The 23729-nt window shown below is 55.1% G+C and overlaps 1 protein-coding gene across 2 annotated transcripts; it reads right to left on the bottom strand.

The window, feature by feature from the left end:
• Positions 1-382: 382 nt before the first annotated feature.
• On the bottom strand, positions 383-23470 carry TRMT44 (tRNA methyltransferase 44 homolog). 2 transcript variants are annotated; one of them, XM_045997545.1, is made up of 11 exons: positions 22876-23470; positions 21462-21576; positions 18734-18953; positions 16973-17041; positions 16117-16224; positions 14861-14932; positions 11912-12018; positions 10904-11087; positions 8652-9060; positions 6351-6467; positions 383-1398 (listed from the first exon to the last, which is right to left on the bottom strand). In XM_045997545.1, the coding sequence occupies exons 1-11, from the start codon at positions 23450-23452 to the stop codon at positions 1166-1168; spliced, it is 2211 nt and encodes a 736-aa protein (XP_045853501.1). In that variant the 5' UTR covers positions 23453-23470; the 3' UTR covers positions 383-1165. The 2 variants fall into 2 exon arrangements, with proteins under 2 accessions (XP_045853501.1, XP_045853502.1); XM_045997546.1 differs by lacking the exon at positions 21462-21576 and having other exon boundaries at positions 18734-18924.
• Between the last annotated feature and the right edge of the window lie 259 nt (positions 23471-23729).

The raw sequence follows: 23729 nt of genomic DNA, 5'->3' as shown, positions 1-23729 counted from the left end.
TCTCCTTCTGCTCAGCCAGCCACAGTTGCCTACACCGGGCATCCCCCACAAATGCAGCCAGAGGGGCCTCTGCACCAGGCCCCCCACCTTGTGGCTCAGAGCAGCTCTGTGTACACCGGTCGAGCCAATCATAGCCCAAGGGGCACCGCAGCGGCCACTGGCACCAGCAGGACTTTCTGCTGGGAGCCTCTGGCAGGGAAGAGGCTGGGGGTGGGGAGGAACATGCCCACCACATGGGGCAAGGGAGGCAGGCACAGTCGCAGGCCCCACCTGGCTGAGGCTGGCCAGGCACCCCTGTGCTGCACCAAGTGGAGGCGCGTCTCAGGGAAAGGGAGGAGTTCATTCTCTTGGTCGCGAGCGAAGCGAGAATACCCACACCGTGGAATACCACACTGCAGAAGTCACCAGGGCATGCCATTGCAGAAAATGAAGGGCAGGACAATGCACATCAACGTGACCTTTTATGTAAAACTGAAAAAATAAATTTCAAACAGAAACACATAGGCTATTTTTTTTCTCCAGAACCAAAAGATCCGCTGACAGCACTTCTGGGGAGAAGGTCTAGTAGAGAGGGATAGCAGGGGAGTTTTCGCTTTCTGTGATCTTTAGATTTTCTGGCCTTGTTGGGTATCACTTAGGATTTTCTTTCCCATCACCTAGCATGACCTGGCTGAAGACATGACGGTTGTTTTGTTCTCTGTAACTAGAAATAACCTGCATGTGTAAGCATTACAGCCTTGACAAAACCCGTGTGTAGTGATAAGCACCCGGAGTGGCTGGGCTGCCTGTACAGCCTGGAGTGGGCGGGACCGGCTGCGCTCCTGGGGTGAGCCTGCTCTCAGCCAAGCGTCCAGCGAGCCCAAGCCAAGCACCCGAGAGGGGCTGGATGGTCCAGGCACTTCCTCACCTTCGAGACAATGAGATGCTCCAAGTGCTCCTGTGCTCTTTCTGGAATAAAGATGCTGAACACAGGCGTGACCTCGTTTACAACACAGCGCCAGCACTGACTCAGGGGCGGATGCAGGACACCAGCTTCTGCAGCATCTGGTGTGCATGTAACTAACAGGCCACATTACAGGGGAATCCAGAGGAAGTCACTCCAACCTGCAGAGTCCGCAGTCCCCAAGGGAGCCAGGGTGTGCCCCTTGCACGCGGCGGAAGTAGCTCACAGAACTGGCTTCTTCCTCTTGGGGGTCCGAGGCGGCCGCAGCTCTGCTGGCCCGTGGGCAAACGGGCAGCTGTCTGAAGGCAGAACACAGCCGTCGGGGTGGTGACTGTAGAACCAGCAAACGCGGGTCTTGAAAGCTTCCGAGCAGAGTCTCCGCTTTGCTTCCGAGTGCGGCTGCCTCTGTAGTGTCTCTTCTCTCCAGTCGCGAATGTGAACTCTCCCGTTCACAACTGTGTTTGGAACAAAGAGAAGACATAGCCCAGTCGTTCTCCTCCAATTCCACCAACTCACCAAGGCCTGGGGCTGCAGGCCCCCGACACCAGCCGTCCATGCCTGAAGGGTGAGCGCCCGTGGAGGCCGAACCTGGAGCCTGGCGAGGCAGACAGGGGGATGGGAGGGAGGGCCTGAGGGAGCAGGCAAGGAGCAGGCTGGGGGAGGCTGGGGGAGCCTGGAGGGGCCAGCGCCAGGGGTCTGGGGCCTTCAGGAGGGACACGCTGGACACCTGGAGCTGGGAAAATGAGCCACAGGGAAGCTGAGGGGGCGCTGCTGACAAGACCCGGGCTGCAACCACAGACAAGTGCCTGGGGCTGCACCAGGACGGGCCTATGGGCAGTGACCAGGGGGCCTGGGAGACCACGGTGTAAGAGTCACATGTGGTCCCAGGCTCAGGTGCAGCTTGGGAAGCCACAGTGGCGTCTGTCCTGGAGAGCCTCACCTCTGCATCAAAGAGAGAACAAGCAAAGCTCCCTTCCAGGCAGGCGAAGAGGAGGGTTTACCGGTGCCCAGAAAAGCCAGAACCCCCAAACGCAAACAGTGTGCGGAGGGGTACAGCAGCCCCATTGGCAGGGTGGGGGCTGCCATAGGACACGGGGACTGGGGAGTGGTACAGCCCCAGCCGCTGCCCAGGCCCCCCACCAGGCTGCCTCCTGAGCCAGCCACCCCCATTCAGGCCCAGACTCCACCCAGGTGTTCACCTGGCCATCTGACCCCCAGAGCCAGCAACTCCACCGAAACATGGCCAAAGCAGCCACAGCCATCCTGGTTTTCCCTGGAAGCTGTAAGGCCACCCTAAGACAGACACACTCAGGGAGAAAGAAAGGAAGCTTAGTGAATAAATCTGGCTCTCCAGCTTCTAATGAGAACTTGAAAGCACAAATTAAAGCTTGGAGTTTGCTTTCAAAACAGCCTCGTGTTGTGGCAATAATGAGACTATCTCTGTGGACTGCCGTTTATTAAACATTTTCCGTTAAGGCAAGGAAAGGAGTTGCAGAGAGGCGCCTCACAGACGGAGGGCCACATGGACAGCTGGCTCCCCCTCAGAGCCGGCCTCCTGCACTGCTCCCCACAAGGCTGACGCCTATCTTCCTTAGTTTGAGAGCTCAGGTCAGGGGAATGTCACTAGGTTCCACTTGATGTCCCTGCAGAAGGACGTGGCCCTGAAGTGCGTCCCGAAGGAGCCCCGAGGCGAGACTCCCACCAGGTGCATTTGGTGTGTGCCCAAAAATGCAAGGAGCCCTCAGCCTGGTCCAAAGCCTCCATAGGGGTCCCCACCCGAGGAGAGGCTGGCCTGCAGCAGGCTGTCACAGTGGTCTCGTGAGTTAAATGGGCAACTTGTCACGTTTCTGGAGCAACACCGTGACACGCTCCCGTGCACCCCCAGGTCCCAGGGAAGCTCCCCGCCGTGCCCCTCCTGACATCCCCAGCTCCCATCCTGGGGAGGCCTGGGCCGGGCGCCTGCACCCACTCCAGCCGGCTCACAGGTCAGAGCACCAGTGGGCTTCCCCAACCGCCGTGGGAAATACGTTCCCGATCCTATGGTGGAATCACAAGAACTCAGCACATTCTACCCAAGTTCCCTGACTGGGCTTCTCCTTCTCCTCCCAAAGTACTTTCCCTCGCACAATCACTACCGGCAATTTACCAGAACAGTGCCCCATGCTCAGGTTCTGATCAGACAAGACCTGGGTTGCCAGGCCAGCAATCTCTAACCAGGAAAGACTTTGAGCAAGTCCCCACGTGAGAGGCAGCCACAGGTTCATCACGGCCAGCAAAGAGTGACAGCACCTCCGGCACCGACCACTCGGCCATGGCCTGGCCAAGCCCCTGCCCCCAGCACGCACCCACCCGGGCACTGGCCCATCCCTCACAAGGTGCTTGGCGCCGGCAGAACTAAGGCATCCAAAATTGCTCCAACCTCCTCGGCCCTGTAAACATGACCAGAAACTGGAGACTTTTGTTTCAAACACCCTGGGAGATAAGAGCACACTCTGTGCATATTTTTTGCATGACGGTGAGCAGAATGTTTACTCAGTGCTCAGGCCCTGAGCTGCCTACTCAGAAGTGTTTTCAAAAATAAATGTGCCCCCCATGTGAACTGCATAGGAAAGCAGTCACATACATGCATATTTATAGTGGAGGGAAAAAAGCTATGATTTCACGAAGTCAAACAGAAAGCCACGCTGGGAAAACAGAAGGGCAGCCCTTCTGGGTTGCAGCGGGTGTTTTCATGGACAAAGACCGTGTGAGATGGAGAGCAAAGCCCAGGCAGCCATGCCAGAGCTGGAGTGCAGCAGGAACTGTGGGTTCAGGAAGGCTGCCACCCACCCCCCAGTGGCTCCACTCCCCAGCAGGGGGCCTACCAGCCCACACCCCAGCCTCTGTAGCCGCTCAAAACATGGAAACTCCAATTCAGCTTACAGGGCTCAATGCCATCACAGGCACTGCCCCGAGAAAACCAGATTTAAATGAAAATAAAGTCTATCTTATTTTCATTTAAACCTGGTTTTCTCGGGGCAGTGCCATCTTATCTCCACCAAGGGCACCTGGGCCACCCAAAGGCACTGTAAGCCTGCGCACCTGAGCTCTCCCATGCACGCGTGGAGGGAGCCATGTGCATCCAAGCTCTGCCGTGCACATGTGGGGGGCCGCATACTCCTGAGATCTCCTGTGCACGAATGGGGGGCCACGCACACCTGAGCTCTCCCGTGCATGGTGGGGGGTTGTGCACACCCAAGCTCTCCTGTGCATGTGTGGGGGGGGGACTGTGTACACCTGAGCTCTCCCTTGCACGTGTGGGGGGTTACACACACCCAAGCTCTCCCATGCACACATGGGCAGGGGCATGAGCACCCGAGCTCTCCCGTGTGCACGTGGGAGCCATGTATACCCAGGTTCTCCCGTGCATGAGTGGGCCATGTGCACCCGAGCTCTCCCGTGCACACATGCGGGCCTTGCTCACCTGAGCTCTCCTGTGCACGCGTGGGAGCCGTGTGTACCTGAGCTCTCATGTGTCACGTGCACACACTGGCAGGGAAGATAAGGTGACAGCGCCCAACTCCCTTAGCTTTACAGGCTGGGAGTGGACAGATGCGCGCCATCGGCCATGGCCACGTGCCCCGAGTCACTGACCAACCACTCTTCTCAGCAGCAGCACAAGGGTGGGGGTGTGGGGACTGACCCAAAGGAGCTTGGCTCAGCAGCTGAAGGGTGGCCTCAGGGGCACAGGAGCAGCCCCTGCCTTCTCCGGACCCCACGTTCTCAGCGCATCTTCAGGCACCATCACCCAGAACCCACCACCTGTACACCCTGCACCCACCTCCCAGAAAGAAGATGTACTCAGCACTAGCCCACAGCTGGCCTTCCCAGGCCGCCTCCCAGCGGAAACAGAATCAAGTGTGCTTCCCCAGATGCAGTCTGAAGGAGCCAGATGCTGTGCTGTGGGGGAACTTGCACTGGGCCCTGCCCTTGACCCTTGAGTTCCCCGATGTGGCAGAGAGCGGGTGCACAGATGGTGACCCCGCAGCTGGCCTGGAGCTGGTCACAAAGGCGTCACTACTCCCCTGCCATCACGGAGTCCCAAGCCCTCCTTGTTGCCACAGGAGGTTACAGGCCATGCCCTTTCATCATGCCCCAATCCCGCTTCTTCCCAGCCTTTAACAAAGGCTGTTCCTCGTCCTCTTTACCAAGTCCCAGCCCAGAGGTCATGTCCCCAGCACAGCCCTCCCGCCCCCTGCCCTGTGGAAGGGTTGGCCTCCCTGCACATCACAACTCCAGTGGACACGCGCCTATGGTGAGACAGTGATACCAGACACCAGGATCTCTAAAGCCCCTCGCTGATGTACTCAGGGGTGATCGCAGGCAGGCTGGGATTCACTCTAAAATACTTCCACAAAGAAAAGGGGGAGAGGAGCTCCAAGAAGGAAACAGGACAAATGGCTGACCGCGTGGGCAATGGGTTTATGCTTGAATGCTCTAAGTAAGGGAACTTCCTTTTACCCCTGGTCCCCATGTGAGTACCTGTTCTGCGTCCCCCTCCCCACCAGTCCGGACACTCCAGGAGGCCAAGAACAGAATGAGTGAAAGGGCACAGGTTCCTGGGCCCCTCTATACCTCCTGGCTGTCCTGGAAGCCTGGAGCATGGGGCAGGAGGGGATTGAGAGCCTTGCTCCCAAGGGCCTGGGGCAGACACATAGGGCAGGGCAGTGACGGACATCGGGGCTCCCTCCTCTAACTGCTGGGAGCTCGGGATGCTTCCAGAATGCAGGCAGCCGAGGGCCAACTCAAGTAACAATCCCCCCACCCAGAAAGTCTTCTAGTGACACCCGGCCGGGAGGCTTTCAGACTTGCTCTTCCTTCCATGTGAGGCGTGAGCACATCCCGGACAGGGGTAAGGCCAGACCTGGCCAGGGGTGCCGTGCCTGTGGGGGCTGAACTGGAGAAAATCAGGCAAGATGCGTGGCCGACATCCCTTCCTGGTGGAAGGCGCTCGGAGGGCAGAAGCTGGGCATGAGCAGGGGGACTCTATCCTCAGTCTCTCCCACTTTCTTAGGTACCTAAATCTCCTCTAAAGCAAACTTTACTCAGGGGCGCCTGAGTGCTCAGTTGGTTGAGCTTCTGACTCTTGGTTTCAGCTCAGGTCATGATGTCAGGCTCCTGGGATCGAGCCCCACATCAGGCTCCGCACTCAGTTCTCTCCCTCTGCCCTTCCCCTCAGATCACTCGTATGTGCACACTCCAAAATAGATCTTCTAAAAAATTTAAAGGAAAAATAAAGCAAACTTCACTTAATAGAAAAAGCAGGGACAGGGATAGCAGAATCTGTGGGGAAGAACCTTCTGATTCAGGAAAGCTAGGTGTGTCCTCCACATCTGAGGAATGAGTGTTTCCGGGCTTGATCCCTTACCTTCAAACACCTGATGGTTGTTTCTGAGCAGCGTCTGCAGGCCTCCACACTCCCGCTTCAACCTCTGCAGCGTCTCCCCAGCCAGCTCACAGGCCACTTCTGCCAAGGAGAGGCTTCCTGCAGACACCGGGTTTCCCCAACAACATAAAGGCCGATGGAGACCATTAAACAGGCACACCTATTGCCCGGGGACAGTGCTAGCTCCGTGTGTCCTGGCCCCTCACGCATGTCAGCAGGAGGGGCCGTGAGATTGACCTTGGCTCTGAGGCCACGCCACATGGAGCGGGAATGACAGGGCCAAGACACCACCCCCGGGGATGCCAGGGACATCCCACCTGCCAGGCCCTGTACCTGGGCTCTCACCTCCACCCACCCAATGACTGTGCAGGCCAGCAGAGACAGCCCTTCCTTCCAGACATAGAAAATCAGTGCCACCATGCGGCCTGGCCCTAGATGCCCAAGGGAGCAGCCGTGCTGTGCCTGGGACTCCACCTACCAGAGCCAGCCTGCCTTCACGATGCACCTCTCAGCCACCTCAAACCCATTCTGAGAGCAAGCGGGCCATCTAAGAAGACTGAAACCCACGCACATGGCCTCCCCTGCCCCTCCCGGGTCTGGCCCCCCTCCAGCTGCCGGCAATGGTGCTCACACACACAGCTGCACACGGCCTCCCTCTGGTTGCTCATCCTCGGCCGTGTGTGTGTCCTGACCCAGCTGTGAGGGCAGGGACCACCTCCTCCCATCCTGTGCCCCCTGCAGAGATCACTCAGGGCCTGGAGACAGACCCGTGCCTACCTCACACAGGGGCAGGCTGCGGAGGGGTCACTAAACTCCAGCAGCCAGAAGGTGGGAAGACCACCCAAGGGCAGGAACCTGTGGGCTGAGAGGCCAAGGGCACAGGTCCACCCCACCGGAGCACCTCGGGCCAGCCCCAGACACCGAGACCCATGTGGCACAATGGCCCCCCAGCTCGGCAGGGGTTTCCACTGGGCAGGCAGGCCTGAGACCCGTGACCCGATGATCAGAGCCACCCACTATCTACATTGGACCCAAGAAGACCCAGGTGGTTACTGCTGGGAAAGTGCCATCCCAGCCACAGGCATGGATGGACCTCCTGAACTCAATCACTCCTGGGTCTGAAGGTCGAACTCCCCATTTTCAGATTCACACAAATGTCTCTGAGGCACCTGCCTGCCTACTGCAGGGACTCCTGGCCCCTCAAGGCCCCACTGGAAGCCCCCCACCCAGCTTGCCTTCCTCTTTACTTGGGCTCCACCTCAGCAGGGCACAGCAGGAAGTGGGGCACCAACCCACAGAGCAGGCCATAGCACCCAGTTACACGGGTGGTCAGCCACCTGCAGCGGGGGCTCTGGCAGAGGCCACCAGTACATCCCTAGAGAGGCCCTTCGGTCAGACGCTGCCAGAGTCAGTGATCCACAGGGAAGGGGAGCTGCTCCACAGCCCTGCCCCGTGGCACATATATCAGAGCCGTGGAGGCTCTGGGCAGGACGACGTCACCAGTCGGGGAGAACAGGCTCGCCGCCTGCTCCTGGGCCCCCACTCACAGGCAGCCAGGCAGCAGTCCCAGACAGGCTGAGGTAGGGCTCCCCCAGGTCCTCAAATGACTCCCAAAACTCAGAGGCAAGTCTCAGGCCCTGCCCAGCCCAGCCAGCTCCACAGCGCCCTCTGGTGCCACTGCACAGGAAAGAAACCAGCTTGGAGGGGGCAGCCACCTAGGACTGGAAACACTCACTTTACAAAAATAACAGAAGCCTACAATTGGGTCCCTATCTCTCCTGAACGCCACTGATTTCAGCACGTTACTCATCCTATGAGGACAATCAGATATAACTGTCTCCCTTTCACCACGTCTGAGTTTTGCATTTGTGGGATTTCAAAGAGAACCAGGTTATCCAACTATGTCTCCCAAGTGTTACCCTATTGTCAAGGCCACAGTGTGCTTTCCTGGCATTCAGGACTCTGTTTTCCGTTTGGATGACCCCTATAAACAGAAAATAAAGAGCTCCACTCCCTGAAGCCTGGACAATTCTGTGAAGGTGAACTAAGGGTCTGAACACCATCCCTCTGCCCTCAGTGCCTTCCTCCGAGGGAATGGAGTCCTGCACATTAATGGGAACTGTAGGGAAACCTTTAAACAATGACAGTGTCGGTGGCCCGTTCATCCTCGATGTCTCTTTAAAATACACGTAATTAAAAACAACCACACAATTTCAAGTTGGTCCTAAAGGAGAGACAAGCCACCACCTGAAAGCCAGCAGGCATGCGGCTGCCGGGGCCTACCTCCTCGGTTCCAGGCCTTCGAGCTGCTGCTGGAAGTGCTTCCTGTGTTTAACTGCTCTCCATCCAACAGCAAATGTGCTACTTGCAAAACCACTTGGTCAATAAAATCTCGAGGAAGGCTGGCACAGTTCCTCACGCGTTCAGCTTTCTCTCTAGGCTGAAATCCAGACAGCCAGAGTTGGTCGGCCCGGATCTCCGGCCCTCCTGTGGCAGCCCCGGTGTCCAAGGCCTGGTGCCCATCAGGGTGACCTGCATGTGCCACCGTGGCCTGGGGTGGAGGAGGGACAGACGTCTTGCCGGGTGGGCTCACGGGGCGGCCCCGCCTGCTGTTAATATACTGGGTTCTCTGCTCATCCACGGAAACTTCTCCAGCAGGTGGGTATGTTCTGGATTTCCCGATGAGACAAACCTGCGTGTGAAAAACAGCAGGGTATATCACCAGGCTCCTAGAGCATGGCCTGGTTTCCACTCAACTCTCTTGTTCAGCACAAATTAAAAGCTTTAGACATTTATCATGAAAGAAATGCTTACTTTAGGAACCAGTCAATAAAGATGTCCAGAATAATCCAAGAGCAAAAGCCCACGAAGAATCTCAAGGCTCAGACTTTGAGGGCCCTAACACACGTGTAAAAACAGAGCCCTCCACTGAGCTTACGGCCGTGCCCGCTCTGAACACTTCACTTGTGGGAGCCTTCGTGTGATCCCAAGCATGGACGCTGCTGGGAAGCCAGACCTCTCCAACTGGGACATCCTTCTGGACACCTGGTCCGATGCGGGGGGCACGTGGCCCATGCAGAGTACCTGGGGCAGCGCGAATGCTCTTTTCGAGCTTTCTCCTCTATACAGCTCAGAGGAAGGCAGCCGCACAGGCGTCCCCGAGGCGAGCGAGGCTGGTCTGGCGCCGCCACCCCAGGTACAGCATCTCTCAACGTCCTCCCCGAGCGAGAGCTACAAAACCAGCTTACAGGCAATGAAAGCAAGCATCAGAGCCACCCCTCACTACACTCCAGCTCTGCCACCTACTCCCTATGTGATCCCAGGCAGGTGACGTGACATTGCTGTGTGGGGATAAATGTGCCAGGTGCCCCCATTGAACAGCACGATGTGTGCACACCTGCTCTCGCATCTGCCCCCAGTCCACGGGGTTACAAGCAAGCCGGGGCTCAGTGAGATGCAGGGTACGTGCCCTCCAGCAAGACAATGGAAAGACTAGTACAAAAACCCAAACTGTGGGACCCTTGTATGCATATGACCCAAATCTCAGTGGTTCCCGGGGGGATTTGCTTACATGAGGGCACTTATGAGAATGACCCCAAGGCTCGAAAGCACAGTCCCAAAGGAAGCTTTCAGAGTGATCTGAGTGGTGGCTGCACAGGCAGCAATGATGTACCCGAGGCCCCGGGGGCCCCACTCACCGCCACCACTGGGTGCCCACAATGAAGGCGCCGTTTTATCGCCTCCCTCCAGAAACACAGGGACACAGGCACGGTCTGCAACGTGTGCGACAGTTCACGGCGAGCAGGTGGCCAAGCCAAGAGCTCACCTCATACCTGTCTTGGGTCCTTCTCACCATATCAAGCAATCAAGCTTCTAATTTGGATATGATGGGTTTTTGTATTTTGTTGGTCAAAAAAGCACACTGACAGCCACAGAGTCTGACAAAAGGAAGCCACCAGAGCTTATCACAAACCGGTGGCTCAAAGGGTGAGTGGGAAGGCTACCCAGTCCACTCTGACCCCCATGGTGCGGAGGTCACACTTGCTGTTTTCACAGCCTGGGCAAGGCCAAAGTTTGTCTGGGCAAACTACCTTTCAGGCAAATCTGAATTAATGGAGCATGTAACGAGAAAATGGGACTCATCTGGAACTTCTGAACCAGACTTCAATTTGGCCCAATCACTGGGGAACCCGAGGAGTCGGAACTCAGAGCGGGCAACCCCAGACAATACTCAGGCCACCGCTACACAAGTCAGGCTGATGCCTACTCTGGGCAGGTCCCCGAGGGCCACGTGTAATTTCTGGGAAGGAAATGAAGACTTGGCGAGGGTCCTGCAGAGCCACCACAGGAGGGGCCGTGAGTGCAGAACGAGCCCTCCGAAGGCCACCTGTGGCTGAGACACTGAGATCAGTGCAGGCAGCTTCTGGAATGCACCCAGTGTTGAACGCCAGCAGCCCTTTTGGTTTTGTGATGCGACCCCATCCAGACGCCAGCACCCCACCGAGGACAGCGAGCCCATGGTGACCAGAACGCACCCTTTTGGTTGATGGAATGCGCAGGCAGTCCTCCTCGACGTGAAACCCGCAGGCCAGCCCCACTTCTGTGACGAAATCAAGGTACTCTCGGTACTGAGTCTTCCTGCTCTGCCTCCGCGAGTACTTCCCGGTGAAGTCAAAGAAGCAGCAGGGAAGGACAAAGAAACGGCAGCCATAGGAGGACCTTCAAAATCAATCCACCGAAACCGAAAGAAAATTCAGCAGGAGAGCCAAGTGGCTATCATGCCTTGGGATAAGACATATGTGTGCTGGCAGCTGCTCGTGTTTTCTGATGAGAACATGAATAACAGCTCTCCCTAATTCAGTTTCTAGAAACAATGCAGCATGCCATACTTTCTTCATAAAACATGATTCTAATTACTTTCATAAGAACTTGCTCCCTCGCAGCTGTTCTCCTCAACTGCAACATAAGACTTCTAGAAGCACCTGAGGCTTCAGCCAGGAGGGCGGGAGCTCAGAGGCAGGCACAGCAAAGACTAAGATGTGCTCCTTGACCTACATTACCCTTGGAGAGCCAGGGCAGTTCCAAAGACCCTGGATGGCAGGCCATAGCCACAAAACATTCGGGGCGACATCTCCTCCTGAGCCAGAAGGGCCACCGCCCCACATGCAGCCCCTGGGCTGAGAGAGAAATATTGTTCCAAGGGTCACCTTGTCCACAGACTTTTCCTTTGAAGACCGACCCTCACTGTCAGAAAACAACTTCCAAGAAAACACGACCTGTCTCCATGCCGGCTATAAACACCACTGAACGCCTTAGTTTTCATCAGCGCTGTTGAGCAGAACGCCGTGAACCACATTTGGGAGCTGATCTTCTCCCACCAGGCAGAATTCAGCCCAGGCCTGATATGCTTGACACATCATCCTTCGGACAATCTGAGCCAGCTCCATTTCCAGTGTCCAACAGCCTCTAGTGGCCAGATGAGGACAGAGAGGGCACCCAAACCTCCCCCGCCATCCACCCTGCCACCCGGGCCACCTGCTCACCGGGCCGCAATGACGGGTACCCACGGCGTCAGTTCATCGGAATGGTTACCAATCAACCAATCGACGTCAGGGAAAAGGGTCTTATCACTTGGGGTGATTGCATCTTCCTAAGAGAAAAACAAAACAAGACCACGTGTTCAGTAAAGCAGCACAGAGCTCCTGAAGCAAGGCCCGCAGAACCCCAACTTGCTGGGTGCGGTCTCAGCCCCACCCCGGGCCTCGGGGATACCGGGCAGGCACCTGAATGAAGGGCGGCATCCGCCCCAGAGGACGTGAAACCCAGCAGCTTCCAGCATCTTCGCTAGAGAAACCAACCGTGCCCTCTGAGTGCTCATCTCTTTCTGATTCGTACAAATGCACTGCTGTTCATCAACATACAAGGAGCTGCGGGAGGTGGGACAAAGGAACCGTTTCCACACTCCAGAACACTGGAGCCATAGAGGGCCTTAGGAGCAAGTGAGCAGAACGCAAGCAGGTGTGAAGTTGATCTAAGTGTGTAACGTAATGCATCACGCAACCTCACACCTGCCGATCAAAGTCACGAAGCACGCCCATGGCAGCACAGGGAAAGTAAGAGACCAGGGCTGCTCACATGGAGCAGAAGACTCTGCTATCACGTGATTTTTTTTTTTAAGATTTTATTTATTTATTTGACAGAGAAAGACACAGCGAGAGAGGGAACACAAGCAGGGGGAGTGGGAGAGGAAGTGGGAGAAGCAAGCTTCCTGTGGAGTAGGGAGCCCAATGCAGGGCTTGATCCCAGGACCCTGGGATCATGACCTGAGCTGAAAGTAGAGGCTTTAACCCACTGAGCCACCCACACACCCCATGCGAGGTTTTGTAAACACTCAGACACCAAGTAAAAACCCACTCCACAGGCAGGTTAACCATTCTGATAATTCCTATCATTAAGCTGAAAGCAGCTTGATTTTATGACAAGAACGGTCATTATGAATGACTGAAGTCAGGTCCCAACAGTGGGTCTGTCGGTAAAAACCGGTAAAAACCGGAAAGATAGAAAGGACATTATACAACCACTCAAAACCCTAATCTTGAAGCCCCAAGGGAAGTAAATGCAGTTGCCATTCCTTCATCAAAACAAACAGAAAAGACACTAGGATAAACCCACTTTCAAGGCCATTCCATAGGACAACAAAAACCATGGGTCTTGTGCAGACGTGATGTAAATAAAAGTAGAATTTAAACTCCACAATCTTTCTGATTCTTAAATAAGCATCTGGGCTTCTACTTACACTTATACTAAAACACGGAAAACAGTACCAGTCAACAAGCATATGCGTAATTTAAAAGCAGGAAAAACAAACTTTTGATGTTATTCTCTATTCCCACCCCGTCTAGATTTAAAGTTGCTTATTTCCCTTTAAACGGCCTGCATGAATTAAAACACAATTTACAGCTGCTGTTATTTAAGACAAGTGGTTTTGCTTACAATTAAACGAGCATTTGGAAAGAAGCTGGAAACTCATGCTCGGCTTTTGACCGTGCAGATAAAGACAACCAGCCCACAGAGGCAGCCGTGAACTCCCTTCCACAAATCTTTTTTATTTTTTGCAATATTATTCTCAACTTTAGAAGAAAGTGAGGCAGAAAGTATAAAAAGAGTCTCAGAGTCTAACTACTTACAGATGAAGTGGCAGAGCTGAGATCTGTTACCAAGAGCAGTGGGCGGAGTGGGGGCTACAAGAGTGGCTGTGACGCCCGTAAGCTTCTGAGACGACCATGCGCCTTGTGACGTCCGTGTGCTCTTACACGGTCCACAGCAAAAAGTGAACACGAGACGTCCTGTCAGCACTCTGCCACCAGGGAGGACAATCTGCATCCTAGTCACACCCTGCGTATAACTCCAGGACGAAGGTTCTGAGGCCACCAGGGTGGCAGAGCCCCACTGGGTGGCGGGAGGGGCTGAATGTGCAGACCCTTGCCGCTGAGCCCTCCACTGGCTGGCTCCGTGGCCTTGACCGGACCCCATTCCATAAACACTGAACACCAGACCTGACGTGGGACTGCTGCTCAGGGGTCCGGTCACTTCCTCCCTTGGGGAGACACTCCCCTCTGACTGGTACCAGGACAAGTGAGCTACTCCTGAGCAAGGCTGCAGGGACCTGGGTTCACTGTGGTCTGAGGGTCATGGGCTCTGGAGGTCAGGCCACTAGATGGCCCAGAGGAAATGTGCGTGGCCCAGCTCTGCAGCTCCACGGGGCGTCCGCACGCCTGTGGCCCCGCCCCAGCCCAGTTGCATTTTACCTTCCTCTCCTGGGCTCCTCGGCACCTGCCCTCTTGCTGGGAGGCCCTCCCGGCCACCCCAACACACAGCACAACCCAGACTCATGGCAGCCCCCTTGCCCTCCTCAGCGTGTACCACACCTGCCACCCCAAACCCGCTCTGTATGCATGGGAGCTCCCCGCCCCCGGAAGGAGGCAGCAACCTCCCATCACTGGAAATATCAGTACCTGAGAATGCCTGGCAGTTGAGGGCACTCAAATATTTGGTAAATATGCAAACCTTTACTTTTTCTCCTGTTTTTTTTTTTGGATGCATCTCCTATAGCGTTCCAAACTCTCCTTGAAAGTGTATTTGAGAAAAAACCTTTCTGAAAAGCATTATGATAATATCATCCAAAACTTCTCAAGTTTGCCTTATGACAGATATTTTTTTTTAAGTGGACTAAGACTGATGCACAAGGATTTACGCAGTGTGACTTGTCATCTGAAAACACTGTTGAGAACAGGAGGTGAGCCAAGAAGCAGGATGCGCATGCCCTGGCCTCCAAGCACAGTGGGCATGACGGGGGACCAACAGCTGGCACTGCGCGAGGACTAGCTAACATGCATGAGGCAGCTGGAAAGGTCAGTGCCAGGCCCGCTCATGAACACAACTGCCCCAGTGGGCAAGCACACCGAGAGCAGACAAATGAACACGGTCGGTACCTCCAAGCAAGTCTGTGGTCCATACATGTCCCAGATTTTTCTTCTCCGGACATCGATCCCTTTGCCTGGGTGCTAGAAGAATTTCAGAAAGCAGAGGTCAACGTCAGTACATCATAATAAATGAGCAAGAATGCATTAAACTCTGCAGGGTGAGTCAGCAGCGTGAAGTGCGGGACCACTGACGGCACCCGTAGCTTCTCAGCAACTGAGGCAGGTCAGACCCTGAGGGCTGCTGAGGGTCACCAGGAGTCTTCACCAAGGCAAAGAGAGTCGAGATGTGGGAACGGATCCAAGGCCAGTGGCCCAGAAGACACACCTGGACACAGAACTCCCTCTCATGGCCCAGACAGGCCCAGACCCCAGTACACCCACCCCTCCAGCTAGCCAGCCAATGAGGCCTGTCCCCCTGCAACGGCTTCGCCCCCAGGACGCATGCCCATGCCCACGGGCTCCCACGGGGCAGCCATGCTCATTTCCAAGTTGGGAGGAGAGAAGAGGTGCACAAGGTGCCCTGTCCTTACCTATCAGCCTGAAGGTCACTGCCCGATGTGCTGACACACCCCACCCCAGACAACTTGTTTATAGCTGTTACTGTCACAAACCCATTTTTTAACAAAGCAAATAAAAAGTATTCCAACATTTCAAGTCCTATAGGTGTGCACAGAGCGCCTTTCCCACAGGGCAGAATGCCACAGTCAGAAGTCAGCGGGGGTCATGGGGTGACAGTCACCTCCCATAGTGCCTCCGAGGGAAGGGTGGACACTGGCTGGAAGCACAGGACCGGGAAGCTCATGGCTCACACTGAACCGCTTGCTCTAAGCGACAGGGGCTGTTCTATCGCATCCCGCCTTTACTGCATGGATCTGACACACCCCTGTCACTGGTGTACACCACAGCGGGAGTGTAACTGGCCTCTGCATGGGGATTCCAGCTTCTGGAGGACAGAACCCACCGCCTCTCCTTCCCCTTCCAGTGCCCTGACATGCCTTGTTCCCCAAAGAGCACCCAATGGCCACGACAGCCGTGCTGTGCGAAGTCTGTCATCCCTAGGCACACCCGCGCGAGCCCTGTTCCATCCAGCGGGATGGCCATCCTCTCCCCGAGCCACACAGGCCCCCACTCTCCTCGGTCCCAGCTCATAAGCCAGGCAGACTCTGGGTTCAGCTCGCACCAGCAGTTAAAAACATCAAGGACCCTTGTCCTGGTTTGGGAGACACTCGGAAAAGGCATTAGGTGGGCCATGGGAGCGTCCTTACCCCCTCGGTGCTCAGGATATGGACCAGAAGACCATTCCCACATCCTAAGTCAACAAAGGACTGCTTGGCCGTCAAGCCCCGCTCAGCTCTTTCTTCTTCCCACAAAATCTAAGTTTAAAAAAAAAAAAAAACAGTACCTCATTCATTCCCTCCAAGAATAACTCAGACGCAAACTGCATGAGTTACAAATCGTGTTTCCAGGACAGGCGGCCAGTCCTTGTCTGCAGCCCTGGGTCTGTGCAGGTAACACACAGGTGAGCAGAAGGGCTGCCCTCGCCCAATGCCGCAGGGGTCTCGAGGCCGCCCGTCCCAGCAAGAGTCCACATGGAAGTGGTCCTCTCCAGGCAAGAGCTTCACAGGCTACTGGCTGGATCCTCATGCCTTCTCTCTGTTCTTCTGGGCTGTACACTTTGATAATCAAAGCAAAATGGGCCATTTCTAAAAAGGCTCAGAGAATCACAGACAGAAGGGAATTAGAAATCATCTGGCCCAAACATGTGCTAGATAGGAGAGTTAAGACAATTCCGTCAAGGGCACACCCAAATTCCGGGGCTAGCGAGCTAGCCAAGGACGGACCCAGGAGTGGAGGGCAAGTGCCTGTCACGGGGGGCCCGTCAGTGGCTCGAGTGGCGCTGTGGGCCCGTGGTGAGGGGGCATTGGAAATGCCCGGCTGAGCTGGAGCCCCTGCGGGTTGGCTTCACAGTGCAGGCGTGCTCCTCTCCCACAGTCAGTCGAGAGCCCGTGCCACCAAGCCGGCACGCTGGCTTATGGATTTAATGACTGTTGCTCCCCACCAGCAGCAGACAGTGCGCCGCTCCCGCCGCAGAGGGGCTTAGGTGACTGGATGCGCGCTTACCAGCAGGTACGCAGCAATAGCCACATCTTCATACACAAACTTCTCAGGATCGGTTACTTCGGGCCACACCTAAAACATTTTCCAGGGCATATGTAACTGTTCGCTCGTCATCCTGCCATTTCACGACATGTGAAGTAGCTGCATCAGCCTAAGTCAAATGAGACTAACCAGGCAGGAAAGTTGTAAAAAAAAGTTCATTCCAAAGGCAGACACAGATAAAGCCACTCTTACAGTAAGAGCACAGCATAAAAACACGCCAAATCTTTACTACACGCGCGTGTCACGGGGCATGGTGAGAGCACTGCAGTCCGCAACAGGACTTCGCAACAGAAATGACGGATGTAGCTGTTTAGATGAGGCCACATCGAGGAGAAAGCTCAGCTCTCCTGCCCCATCATTCCTCTAGATGAGGAAGAGGAACAAGGAACCCAAGACGAGGAAAGCAAAGGGCTCAGGAAGCTGGGCCCAGCTGTCTGGTCTGTGGGCGCCTGGCTGTCGTTTGTCAGGGTGGCCCTCAGCAGGAGGTCCCCATTTCCCTCTCCAGAAAGCTAAAGCCTTCGTGGCCACATGGGACAACGAGCAGGTGCTCCGAAAGCACCGGTCGCTCAGACATAATGCCTCACTGCCCACACAGGCCACATGCAGAACAGACAGCTGGCAAAAGAGGAAAAACCCAAGATAAGGCAACACGTTCTGATTTCCATGTCTAGTCATGGGGGATTAAACAAGTCGGGCTGTCTCACTAAGGACAATTTCAAAGGCTGGAAAATAGTTGAAGTCCCTTCCGGAAGGAAATGAATAGTTAGGAAGATAATGAAGGCCTCTCGGGCCAGGATCTGGAAGCGAAAGGGCCACCAGCTTTGTCGGCCAGGCCTAGGACCCACACGCTACAGCAAGAATGAAAGGGTACGGTCTCTAGCCTGTGACCTTTGGAATGTTCTGTTATACGATGATAGGTAACTGAGAAAAAAACCACACACACATATGGGTGCCTGGTGGCTCAGTCGGTTAAGGATCTGACTCCTGATCTCGGCTTGGGTCTTGATCTCAAGTTCATGCGATTGGGCCCCCCATCAGGCTCTGTGCTGAGCATTCTCTCTCTGAAGATTCTCTCCCTCTACAATCCCCCTCAAAACAAAACACAAAACAAAGACACACACACACACATACACACACACACACACAAATGACAAATTATGGTTCCTTCCAGAAAGAGGGCCATACGTGGGCAAGTCTATAAAAGAAGTTCAGCTACGTTAGGGAAACTTTATTTCTTCCTCTGGATGTGAGCACAGAGGTTTGCTGTTACTTTGTCTTCACATCTTAAATATAAAGTTAAGGACATGTTCTGAAATTAACCTTCTTTCTGAAAGTATACGCTTTTTATACTTTAATTTTTCATATCTTTTCTTTAAACATGTTTAAGTTTACATAAGAAAATGTGGCAATTTCAGAACTAATATCCAATTATTTTCAATTAAGTACTTTGCTTTTGTTTGCTTGGGAAAAAATGAGCAATGTGCAAAAAAAAAAAAAAAAGAAAGAAAGAAAAGATCCTTTTCCATGCGTCAACAGTCTCGTAGTTTGCATCCCTATGTATGTCAAAATACAGCCCACAATGCAGGCCCTTAAGTGGCTCTGTTTGACTTGAGGTCTGTGTCTGCATACACCACAAAGTTTACCGGAAAAGGGTTTTTCTGGCATAATTTGGTCAACGTCCCCTCATCTAAAGGAGGGAATCACTAATGTTTCCCCAGGTACCTTGACCATGTCTTTATACTTCTCCTTAAGCATCTGGTACGTTTTGCTGTACTTGACGATGGAAATGAGGGACAGGGTGCTTTTAAATCCGCTCTTCTTGCTCTCCACAGACCACCGGGCCAACCTGGCCAGCAGCTCTTCTCCCAGCCAGGTAGGCTGGGGATAAACGATGCCATCTGAGTGCCATCTTTCTGGACAGAAAATTAAAATAGATATGAACCTTTAAAAATAAGAGAAATATGAATAAGCAGAGCTAGTTTCAATTCTTATTTCTAAATTAAACATTTACCAAAAGAGAGCACATGTTAAGATAGTATAAATTATTTGATCTGAAACCTGACAATTGGGAACTAGTGGCAGAACTTTCAACAAATAGAGAAAAACATATTTTTTCTAAGAGCAGAAAGAATTCTTTTCTTACAAATGCTATTAAAAATGAGTTTACCCATCCTATGAAGCCCATCCGAAGGATGGACACGTAACAGAACTCCTCCTACTGTCTGCTTCACGCACTGATTAGCCGCCTCCCAGATGTCTCAGGATTCTCCTAACACTGTGCTCTTATGTATTTTCACACATGCAAGTCAAGTGTGAGTACACTAGCTCACCAAGTACTTCCCGGCCAGAAAGTGGAGCGCTCAGCCTCACGGCTAAGGATGACCACAGTCCCCATGCAGCTCGGGGCTGCGTGCGCTGTGTGTCTCCGTCCACTGCTACCTGCCCCATGCCAGGCACACAGCGGGTCCTCTCTGTCCGTGCGTTGAACAGGAGAGTAAAAGCTCACCCCCGTGGACTCAGATCATAGGACACTGTCTGAGGACACAATTCAAGCAGACCAATAAGGGGAGAGTGTCCAGTCTGTCAGGTGTGGAAAGGCTATAAAAAGGTGGTGTTCCACAGCGGCCCTAAGACAAGAGGAGGCATGGGGGACAAGGGTGCACAGGGGACAAGGGTGGGAGGTCAGGCGCTCTGGCTAGAGCTAGGGCTGTCACACTTATAGCCACCGTGAGGCCTGGAGACACAACTCATCCCCTCTAAGTAACAGGACTCAGGCTGCCCCCTTCTCCCCGTCCCTTCACCCTTCACCTTGGAAGCTCCCTGCTGGGGTACACACACCCTGTCAGGCCCCTCCCCTGCTTGTCCCTGGGCCTCAAGCTCTTCTCCCAGGTGTCCCCCAGAGTCCCCATGGCCTACTCGCCCACCCGCTCAGGCCTCACCTGGGATGCCCCCTCCTCACGGGCATCACCCACCCACTCTGTGTGGACATAATATGATACCGCCTTTGTTACCGAGGGGCCATGGGGACACAGACATGGTTCCCCTGCTTTCCGGCCCTGCACAGTCCTCAGCACCAGGTGGTGGCAGAGCGAGTGTGTGCGTGTGGCGCCGCTCCCGGCCCGCTGCAGAGCACGAGGTGGGACAGGCACACACAGACACCGCTGTGATGACAGAAGCCCACGAGGAGTGCAGTGCACTACTGATGCAGCCCCGTCAAGCCCCATTTCGCTGGTGCTCAGCACCTGGCTCGAGTGCCCACAGGGACGTAAGGGACAGCTGCCTGGGGGCTCGAGGACAGGAAACGCCAACCTGGAATGATGGGAGCAGGCAGCCAAGTCTGACCCTGAGTCTGTGAGCAAAGAATGGAACTGCCACGTGTGGAACATACCATCGTGCTGCTATGACTGTGCCATGCTGGGCACCTGCACAGCAGCCCTGAGCACAGGCCTTCAGGAGCTACCTGCCAGCTCTGCCATCAGCGCCCCCCACCCAGTGACCGCCACAGGAGACACGCTGTCTGCTCCCAGTCCCCACTTTCCAACACAAGCACATGGAGGAAGGGCCGGGGCCAGGTCCCTCGGGCAGTCTCTAGATAATTTTAAGAGTCTTCAGCCAGGCTCTAAGTCTTGCTATCAAGCTTCTATGCCTGCAATAGGTCCCTTTGAAGCTTAGGCCCTCCTCAGAAGTTCAAGAATTATTAAACCCATCACACAGGTAAGGAGACTGAGGGCCAGAGGCCACATACCCAGGGTCACACTGCTAGTGTGCAAACCCAGGTCTATCTGCCTGCATAAGCAGGTTCTTCCCACATTGCTCCCCTGCTTTATACAAAGCCACGTGCCAAGCCCAGTCTGATTCAACAGCACAATCCCCAATGTTGTTCTGAAAGTACAGACCAGACACGGCTCTCAGGAAAACAGCAGCAGCAGAGTGATGAAGTGAATGTATCCTTCCTCTGACTTTTCCATTTAAAAAAACACCAAAGGGAAGGAAACCAAATTTCACACTTGCGGAACAGGCCCAAAGCCACATGGAACGAAGGGGGTTCCTGAACTGCCACTTTCGGGATAAGCACCACTGACTACCCACTACATACAGAACATGAGCCTCAGCAGGAAATAAAAAAGGAAGCTATCCTTACTCCCCATTCCCAAGGTGTAAGAAAGAAAATAATAAGGGGATTCGCGATTACTCAATTAGGCTAAACCTATGTGCTATTCATCACCCTGGCTACGTGGACTGGACAGAATACAGACTCAGGTCAGGTGCCGAAAGGAACCAAGACAAGGCATGGAAAGGGCAACTAGAAACAGGAAACACATTCCCACACCCCTTCACTGCCAAAGGGCACCTTCATCTATCTCTTCAATGACCGTGAGTCCTGCAGCTCCCCAGACATGGGACGGAAACCATACAGCTCTGGAAGAGGACTCCATTCTGGAGCTCTTACCATTCTTCCTGGCTCTGACTGAGCCGGATTTGATACACGTTGTTCATCTCAACCTTTACATTCCCACCATCATCTTCTTCCAAAGGTAAAAAAGTCACAGTTCCATTGAGGACATCTGGGGGAAAAAAAGACAGGGATACTGCTCGGTTCAGCGTTTTATAGAAGCAGTTCTAAAAAGAGTCATGACTCAGGCCGACTTTGCTCTCCCAGGGCTTCCCTCCTCCCCACCCCACTCCCCCTTTATCACAGTGCCCAGGAGGACAGATACGTTTGATGTCCTATTCACTGCTGCATCCCAAGCCTACAGGTGGCCAGGCCCACGCAGCAGACACGCTCAGCAGCAGCTGAAGGGAGAAAGCCGTAGTTGAGGACCACTGCCTCTCCCCCACAGGGAAGTCAATCTGGGAGTGCAGACATCTACATCTGAAGCCCTCGGGGGCACTGACTCACCAACCTCTGTCTGGTAGAGGGGAAATGAAGATCAAACACAGGAGACAGAAGCTGGAAGAGTTCCTAAATTTGTGTGGACGTAACCGATGAAAAGAGAGCCTCCCAGTAGAGGGGACACGTGGGAAGAGCCTTGCAGAGGCACAGAGGCAGAAAGTGCTGGGAAGCGGGGGTGGGAGGGAAGGCACCTACAGCAATTTGGTGTTGGTGAATGTGGTCCCACAGCCTCTCGACGGCAAAGGCACCCAAATGCCCCAGCCTGTGTCTCTGCCATGTGACAAGGCACAGAGGGTCTCTGCAGATGTGATGAGGCTACAAACCTCAGGAAAGGGAGTACTCGGGATTAAGCAGGTGACTCAGGTCAGTCACAGGGGCCCAGATAAGCTGAGAACTTCTCCAGCTGGAGGCAGAAGAGGAGGACGCAAGCATGAGAAGGACTGGACACCACTGCGGGCTCTGAGATGCAAAAACCCGAGGGAGGCCTCCAGCAGCTGCTCCAGGAGCGGGCCTTCCACTCATCTCTTCCCCTGCTAAACTCCTATCCATCGTTCAACACAGGGAGCTCCTTCACCTTCTCCCTCAGGCATTCCAGACCCTTCCCAACAATGACCCCATTCTCTACACTAGAAAAACATATGTGTCCCTTCAAAAAATAGTAAAAAAAAAAAAAAATACACACACACACACACACACCTCTTCCTAGGGCACTGCAAAGGTACTGACATAGTAACCGTGCGTGCCTCTTTACTGACCTGAGGTTCAACAAATGCTTTTTCATCTAACTGCATCCTGTGCCAAAGATTCTCTCCCTGACCCAACTCCAGCCCGCCTCCTCTGTGCCCCGTCTCCACGAGGCTCCAACCTGGCCTAGGAGCTTCATTCAACACTGACACGGCTCCTAATAGCTCAAGGCTGCAGCCCTAGAATGACCCAAGCCTCCCCGCGTCTCCACGAGACAGGCTCGTACCTTGCACGACTAGTTCTCTCCTCGGGACAGCAAGCGGGCAGCGAGGGCCTGTTTTCGGGATGAGGGTTCTGAGAACCACGGCGAGCTCGCTCGGCGCCTCCGGCTGGGATCCCGCCCCGGGCCCGCTAAGGAAGGCCAGCAGCTCTGGATGGCCGCCGGCGAAGCTCTGAGAGAAAGCGTCCCAGAGAGAATCCAGATCCGAGGCAGGGAAATCGCTCTCCCCGACTCCAGCCTCGCCGGCCGGCCCGAAACCCCCTGCGAGCCGAGCCGCAGCGGCCGCTTCCCTGCGGTTCTCCCCTTGCCGGTGCCGGGGCTGCGATTCCCCGGGCCCGTGAGTCGCGGTGCCTCGCGCCGGGCCTGTAGTCGGCCCGGGGCCCAGGCCCTCACCGGGGGAGCGCGGACGGGGTTCGGCCGCGGCCCGGGGCAACGCCACACTCCGCCGGGCCTCCAGACGGACGCCACACAGCCGTTTGTTGGCCACCTGTGGCCTCTCCAGCCACACGGCCACCGCCGCCCAGAAACCCCCCGGGAGGAGCGCACCCGGGTCGCGCACAGCCGCCCGGCCCACCTCCGCCATGGTTAGCCCGCGCCTAGCGCTGCGCGACTACGGCGTGCCGCGACCACACACAGGCGGCGCAGCCTGCGACGTCACGGGGCGGGGCGGCGCCCGGGGTCATTCCCGCGGGCGGTGCGCGCGCGCTACACAGGGTCGCACACGCTGGTTCTTCCGGCGCCGCCCGCGCGGTGTGTGCTGCCTACAGGGGCGCGTCCTTGCTGGGCTCGGACGACATCCCTGGCGGCAGCGTGTGGACACTGCGTCGGGTTCGCCCGGGCCGAGGCGTCTGTGGCGGATG

The sequence above is a fragment of the Meles meles genome, chromosome 2 (genome assembly GCF_922984935.1).
Source record: "Meles meles chromosome 2, mMelMel3.1 paternal haplotype, whole genome shotgun sequence".
Taxonomy (NCBI): domain Eukaryota; kingdom Metazoa; phylum Chordata; class Mammalia; order Carnivora; family Mustelidae; genus Meles; species Meles meles.
This window is presented reverse-complemented; position numbering and strand designations above follow the sequence as displayed.